Source organism: Lasiodiplodia theobromae (assembly GCF_012971845.1).
Source record: "Lasiodiplodia theobromae strain AM2As chromosome Unknown scaffold_42, whole genome shotgun sequence".
NCBI lineage: Eukaryota > Fungi > Ascomycota > Dothideomycetes > Botryosphaeriales > Botryosphaeriaceae > Lasiodiplodia > Lasiodiplodia theobromae.
The window spans coordinates 252765-259938 of record NW_023336522.1 but is presented as its reverse complement, the minus strand read 5'-3'; the positions used below and the strand labels follow the sequence as shown (position 1 = coordinate 259938).

Here is a 7174-nt window from a genome sequence, read left to right as displayed (position 1 = left end):
ACTTGAAACTCTATCTTGACTGACAATTGATTAACCAAAGTAGCTTGTTATCATTGACTTTTGCTAGATGAGCTAGTACTAATCAAATGATACGTGCGGTATTGCACATGGAAGTGATTTTAGTTCAAGTAGCATTTTCCTCTCACGAAAACGAAATGTGGGATGCACTCGCACTCGACATACTACCACCTCGAAGTCATGACACTTATGAGGAGTCTCTTGATAATCATTCTGCAACTGTATTACACTTCTCCATGTGCCATGGATACGGGATAAATGGCGTCATCGATAATATCTATATTACTTGAATTATCATTAAGTTGTAGCTATCTTCAGTATTGTTCTAAGAGTTTCTCGTTTTAGGCCTTTGCACGTGTAGAAACACTTTCGGCGTTAGATTTTTACGGTAGATGGGTTCGAGAGCCCCGAGTCTAATATTTCATTATTCTAAGAAGACCTGTTATGCTAAACCTCTCCCTGCGTTTTGAAGACGCCATTCATGCACAATAGCATACTCTGAATCTGTACGCGCGTCCTCCGCCGGCGGTGACTGGCAGCTCCCTTGTGCCATCCCATTGGCCTCCTGAAAGGCGTCTGGATCGACACCCCGTGGAGGCCTTACAGCGAGCGGGAATAACCACAGCCACTGTTGGCGCCTTATGAGCTACAAGCATCTTCCTCGGATAAGAAAATCTGGAGCGGGTGGAGACCGGAGATGCGGAACGAGATGATGTTTGCTTTTTGCCATAGGCCCCTCTGTGTGGCCTGAAACCATTGCGCACTGCGTGACCGTAAGTGGTGAAGCATCGGAGGGGGAAGAAATCCACTTCTTCACTACCGTGCGGGTTGGACTGCTGTCATGAGAAGACGGGGTTTCTAAAGATAGCAAGACTCAGTATTATTAGCTAGCCATTAGTTCTTCCTTTGTTCTATCCCGTTCGCTCGGCGCCGAGTCGAGAACAAGTGCGAATGGAGTGCTGCGAGCATATCTTGAGACGCCGACGCCACACTACCCGAGAGATCGGGCGACGAAGCCACACTTGCTTTTCCCGGCTACTCCCTCTCTCGGCGGTGCTTGGTGCGAACACGGCCCTGGCGGGTCCTTCCTTCGGCCAGGCCTTGAATAGGCATGGAGAGGGGCGGCCTAAAAAAGAAGCATCGACCATCCACGCATCCGTACCCGGGAATGGTTCGGCCGCTGTCACTCCCGATCTCGACTAGGAATCCCAGTCCAGCCGCCCTGCTCCCACGAACTACCACCATCATCCTTCGGCGAGGAACCAAAGGGCCGTGCGAAGTAGGTAGAAGAGTAAACAACGACCGCCCGTTGCACCCGGCGCGAGGACAGGAAGCTTGAAACGTTCGGTCTTGCACCGTGCCTATCGTGCAGAAGAGGCGCATAGCCGTATAGCCAGCGTCATTCTAGAACACTTCGCAGGATCGGCGGTTCCCACCCACATCCCCGCATCAGGCTGGGTTACGTAACCCGAAGCGGAAACTTTGCTTATCGGCGATCGGCGAAGCTAAATGAGACAACCCGTTCCCCACCGGTTGGGCAGGAATGGGGACCTCGATCAACTGACTCTTCGTCAGCGGCGCTCGCAGGCATTGTGACTGTTTGGATTTTTTTATTCCTGCTGGCCTATTCGGCGGGTTCCGTCGTGGGCGTACGGAAATTTCTGTTAGGGCTGACTGCGGGTGGTGAGAGAATCGAGAGCATTCGGCAACCTGAGGTCGCAGCGTTGGCGGATCCAAAGATGGCCATAGCAGTGCATTGGTTTCGATACGGGCAGCGAATGTTCGAAGGGCAGAAAGATTGAGTTTTGGGGTTGATCGTGCTTTGTTTACGCAGATCTCGGGCTAGGAGGGACCTGATCTGCGAAAACCTCCAGGTAGCCCTGAACATCACTGCCAATTGGTGTTACAGGCTGTGAATAGTAGAGTGCTCGAGCGTTGGACTTGGTATTGGCCGCGATAGGCTCGTTGCTGAAGGATTAGCTGTTTTTTTTAAGTTGAGTTATTTTGGGGCATAAAATAAGGATTAATGGGTGTGATGCACTGTGACATTTCTAGCCTGACGTATCGACAGAGCGGGAATATGCCGTGGAAGCGATTTGTAGAACATAGTCACAAAATCATCGTTGATCACAAGAAGAGGACGCACTTACAGCTACTCAGTCATCAGACTCGTTTGGTACCCAACGGAGAGGGATGACTCTTGGGCATTGGAGCAGGGCGAACGGCTGCGAATGCAGAGTGATGGGAATGTTGAGTGGAGGCGCAGAGGTGAGGCGCTGTCTGAGAATGAAGTCGGCTGCTCCTGGGATTGAGAGGTGTGACGCCATGCGGTGATGTTGCTTGGCGATGAGGGTGTGTATTACTGTCTGCCTTGGACGAGGTAAGCAGGTCGGAAGTGGTTTGCCCGAAGCAGGCTAGCCATACGTCAGAGATTCCAAATGTCGGTGCTACGCGATCGCCTGCAATTCCCAGAGACATGGCGCTTCCGCTGTCTGGCATCCGCGCGCGGGGTCGTGGCTGAGGCTGGCGCAACGCTCAGAAACCGGGCGTCGCAGACTTCCAGGCCACGAGCTCGTGCCTGAAGGCGGCCACTGGAGACCGGAGGTTTTGGGCTGGGTGAGACAGGCATTCCGCTTTCGGCAGCCTCCCGGCGCGCTGTGCAACGCTTCGAGACTGATTGCTTGCCAATGCTCCCACAAGGCTGCAGCGTCGCCATCACATGGACTCATCAGCCAGGGGCCGATGCTCGCACCGCGTGTTGATACAATTTCCGGTGGTGAGCTGAAACGGCGGAGCGGTCCCGGAGCGCAGAATCTGGTGCGACCGAATGCGCGGCGATGACAAGCATGATCTTCCCGCTGCTTCGCTGCACGTGAGGGCGCGGGCGTGGGCGTGGGCCGGCGGATGGGAAATGCACAAGAATCGCATGAATGCAGCCTCGATCGTTGGGCGTCAATTGCTTAAGAGAGCTCGCCCTGTGTTTGCGCCCTTGCGGCTTCATGTCAGCTCAGCCCCCCAGCCGTCACGCGTCGTCCGGATGCACGCAGCCAGCCCGCCGGAGCAGGTTACAGGTACCGGGACGCCGTTTATGGCAGCCACAGCGCGCCGCTGCCACTCGCAACCCTCCTTCGCCCTTCCCCCCGGCCACCACTCCCTAAGCGCAGTTGCACCGCAGCCGCGCCAGCAACTAGGAACTCGAGCCCGCCATCCGACGACGCACTCTGCAACTCTTGCCGCCGCACCCTGTCGGCGCCGCTCTGGACCCGTCCGATTTCTGCAGCGCGCCACAGCCCGCCCTCAGCATCGCGAGAGCACCACGAGCAGCTTCATCGCGCAACCTAGGCTCGCCCGCAAAGCTCGCGCGCACTGTGCTCGCCGCCATGATGTCACGGGCGCCGCGTCCGCCGTCTTCTAGAAGGCCGCTAGAAGTCCTGTTGAATCTCCGGCCGGCAAGGACCACCATCTCGGGGGCTCGTTGGGCTAGCTGAAAGGCTAAAGCGACGTTGAAACGGGCCTGTGTCTACTCCAGGTATACGCAAATCTCGGAGCCGCCCCGGCCGGCGGCCCTCACTCGTCGAATGGGCGTTTTTAGCGTGCGCACCAGGGTGTCAGGCTGGAAGAGTTGGATGCAAAGTTGGACGGATGACATGCCCGCCAATCTCCCGCCGCCCTCGCCCTCCCCCGAGCCCGCCGTCGATGTCTTCGTGAGGGATGGTCCGGCGGCGCGCGGTGAAGAATGCCTAAGGCACTAGGTGCAGCCGGTCGCGCGGCGAGGCTGGATTAAGGCCAGGAGAGCGGACGGGCCGCCCGCTGCTGCAGCGAAGGTGTGACGGGACGGAGAGTCTGCTGGTCACACTGCCGGCGTGTGAGTGGCCGCCGGGAATGGCGCGGGCATCGGCAGGCTGGGGAGCGCAGTCAGCGCCAGCGGCAGCCAAGTCGACGGCGGCGCTGCCGGAGCAGAGGGCACAGCAGGGCAGGCAGGGCAGGGCAGGGCAGGCAGCTCGCAGCGGGCGGCAGCCTCGGCGCGACGAAGATGGCCCGGAGAGCTCAGTCGTCGTGCTGCTCGCTCGACCGCGCTGCGGACACTGCGCGACATCCACAGCGTCCAGCATCTGCTGGGGGGCCCAGAGCTCTCTGGCGTCTCGGCGAGCCGGGGTGATCGGGCGCTTGGATTCTCTGGTCAGGATGGCCCGAGGGCTGCGCACGGGGGGCCACTCAGTGCTGGGAGCGCTTTGGCGGTCCTGCACTGCTACCTGAAGCGAATGATCACTCTAGCTTTGAGGCATCGAATGACAGCGCCCGCGGCTTGTTTCGCGTGCATCCCAGTCGCCGACAGGCCTCCCCACCCCTCACGCTCGTGAGTCGCCATCCCGGCTGAATGAAAGCTTGGGCGCCGCGATAACCAGAGCGCAGATACATTACGGCTCCGCCAGCCCACGCCGTCCCCTCCCGCTCTGCACACAGACACACAACCATCATCGCAGTTGCTGGCCCGAGATCTTGCCCCGAGCACAGCCAAACGCCGCGCGTTTCCCCTCCAAATCTCAGCGAGCACACGATCCGCATCCGAGCGTGCGCTGCCCAGCCCGCCCGTCCGTCTTGCACCTTTTCCCGATCGGGCGCGCTTCACCGCTTCTCAGATCTGCAGTCACACCGACTGTACAAGTACTGCCCGCGCTCCACCCATGGCGCACCACCAGTCCATGGACTTCACCACCAACCCCAACGCATCACGACTATCTCACGACTCCAAGCCCGCCTCCAATTTCTTTGACGACAACGACTTCGCTAACGACTCACTGCTGGACAACCAAACCACGGTCATGTCCCCCACCACCAGCGCCGCCGGCATCTTCTCGCCGGAGGCCAATTTTTTCGACAATGACTTTGCCCCCGCATACCTGGACCGGAGTGCAAATGTATCAACAAACCCCTTCTTCCAGGGCTCCACCAACAACCCCTACATGCGCCACACCCAAGCACAACAGATGCCCGGCATCTACGACCAGCAACAACCCGTGTGGCCGCCCATGGCCGAAGAGGACTCCCGGACGCCTGCATCCAACATGTTCGGCCAGGACTACGACTCGAATTACCTCGCCGTCGGCTCGACCGAGCCCGCTGCCTACTCCGGCCTGCCCATGAACGTTCGGCCCGCTTCCGTGTTCCAGCCGACGCCTTCCGGCAACCCGCCCTCGCCACACTCCAACAAGGAGTGGATGGCCATGGCCGCCCAGGAGATGGAGTCGCGCCCCATCAACAAGCGCATGCGCCCCAACACCCCTCCCGCCCGCTCCTACTCTCCCTTCCCTCGCCGTGACGGCATCCGCAAGAAGAACGCTCGCTTCGAGATCCCGCCCGAGCGCAGCCTGCTCAACATCGACCAGCTCATTGCTCAGTCCACCAACGAGGAAGAGATCAAGGAGCTGAAGCAGCAGAAGCGTCTCCTCCGCAACAGACAGGCCGCGTACGACCCTCCCTTCCGCATTTGGTCTTTTGGTTCTTGCAGCCGCCTTGTTTTGGTGTCTTGAATTCCCCTTGCTAACTTCTACTATAGTCTCGACTCGCGGCAACGCAAGAAAAAGCACACCGAAGAGCTGGAAGAAGAGAAGAAGATCTGGACCGAGCGTGTCGTGCAACTCGAGGACGAGCTGCAGAACATGAGGTTGCAGGTCGAAGCCGCGATGCACGAGAAGGAGCAGTGGCAGAGGCAGCAGCTCGAGGCTCAACATGTCATTGACACCCTGCAGTGGGAGAAGGAGGAGATGGTGCGTACTCACACTCTCGAGACTGGCGAGCTTCGCAAGAAGGTCTCCATCCTCACCGAGAAGCTCGAGAGCCAGAGCAGCCCGACCATGTCTGCTGTGCCCAGCTCTACCTTCACCGACTTTGCCAACGACATGGACAACCTCAACATGGGCGGCAACGAGTGGGACAACTACATCTACAACGACTTCTGCATGGAAGAGGCCAATGGCCAGCAGCAGCAACAGCAGCAGCAGCAGCAGCCGATGGAGACGTCGCTCGTCCTCAACCGCAACAAGAAGGATGCCAACGAGCCCGAGAAGCCCGTCGCTTCGGGCCTCCTGCTCATGCTTCTCCTGTGCGGTGCCTTCGTCGCCAGCAACTCTGGCTCGTCGGCTCCGGCCATTCCTCGCATGCCCGAGGATGTCCGCGCCGCCTCGGCCTCCGTTCTCGACAGCATCTTCAAGGATGCCGGTGTCGAGCCGTCGGCCCAGTCCGCGCACAACCTCCTCGTCAACCGCGTCGAGGCCCTGGAGCCTGCCCCGTCGGGCACTGCTTGGCCCAAGTCGACGCTTTCGGGCGCCGAGTTCGCGTCCATCTCTCACAACACGGGCAACTCGCACTTTGAGCAGTTGCACGCTCAGCTGACTCAGCCTACCAAGGAACAGGAGGCTGAGCAGGTCTTCTCCATCACGCCTGCGCAGTACAACAGCCTCACGTCTGCGGACTTTGGGCGCCGCGATGAGGGAACTCCGCCCGCCACCCCCACCTCGCAGCACCGTCGCAATCTTGCCGAGTCGCTTGCCGCCATGCGCGAAGAACGCAAGGGCGAGACGGCGGCCGAGGTGTACACGCGCAGCCTGCTGTGGGACAACATTCCCACCGAGGTCGTCCGCGAGTTCAAGCGCATGGTCGAAGAGAGCAACCACCTTGCTGGCAGCAGCAGCCCTGGCAGCGTGAAGAGCGAGGCGGCCAACGTCTGAGACAGGCCTGCCCGCTGGTCATCTGTCCCGACGATCATTTAAACTACCAACGAGACCACACAACCCTCAGCCCGGCGTATATTCGCTTCCAAGATTGTCTACCATCCGAACGATTTCCATGGATTTAGCCTGCTTGTTTCTCAGCCATGCCATCATACCATCGGCTTCAAAGCATCGAGGGCATCCTCATTGTCCAACGCGGACTACAGTCACGCCCGCGACGAAACGCCTCGTCCCCTTTGCGGGAATGAGCGCATGGCCACGCCGGCCACACGTCGCTTGATGCGGCGGGGCTAGCGATCACGCTCACAGCCTCGCCGCGGGCTCAGGGTTGTTGTGGCCCTCCCCTCACCCCTTTCGAAATTTTCTTGCGTCAACATTTCCATTTCTGGTCCCTTTGTCGATTTGATTGATTTTAGCAGAGCGTG

General features: G+C 59.1%; 1 protein-coding gene across 1 annotated transcript; it reads left to right on the top strand.

Moving 5' to 3' along the window:
* Positions 1–4721: 4721 nt before the first annotated feature.
* LTHEOB_10903 (BZIP transcription factor) lies at positions 4722–6746 on the top strand (the record flags this gene model as incomplete). Its single annotated transcript, XM_035507600.1, has 2 exons — positions 4722–5485; positions 5576–6746. 2 exons carry the CDS (start codon positions 4722–4724, stop codon positions 6744–6746), a joined length of 1935 nt encoding a protein of 644 aa, XP_035367037.1.
* Between the last annotated feature and the right edge of the window lie 428 nt (positions 6747–7174).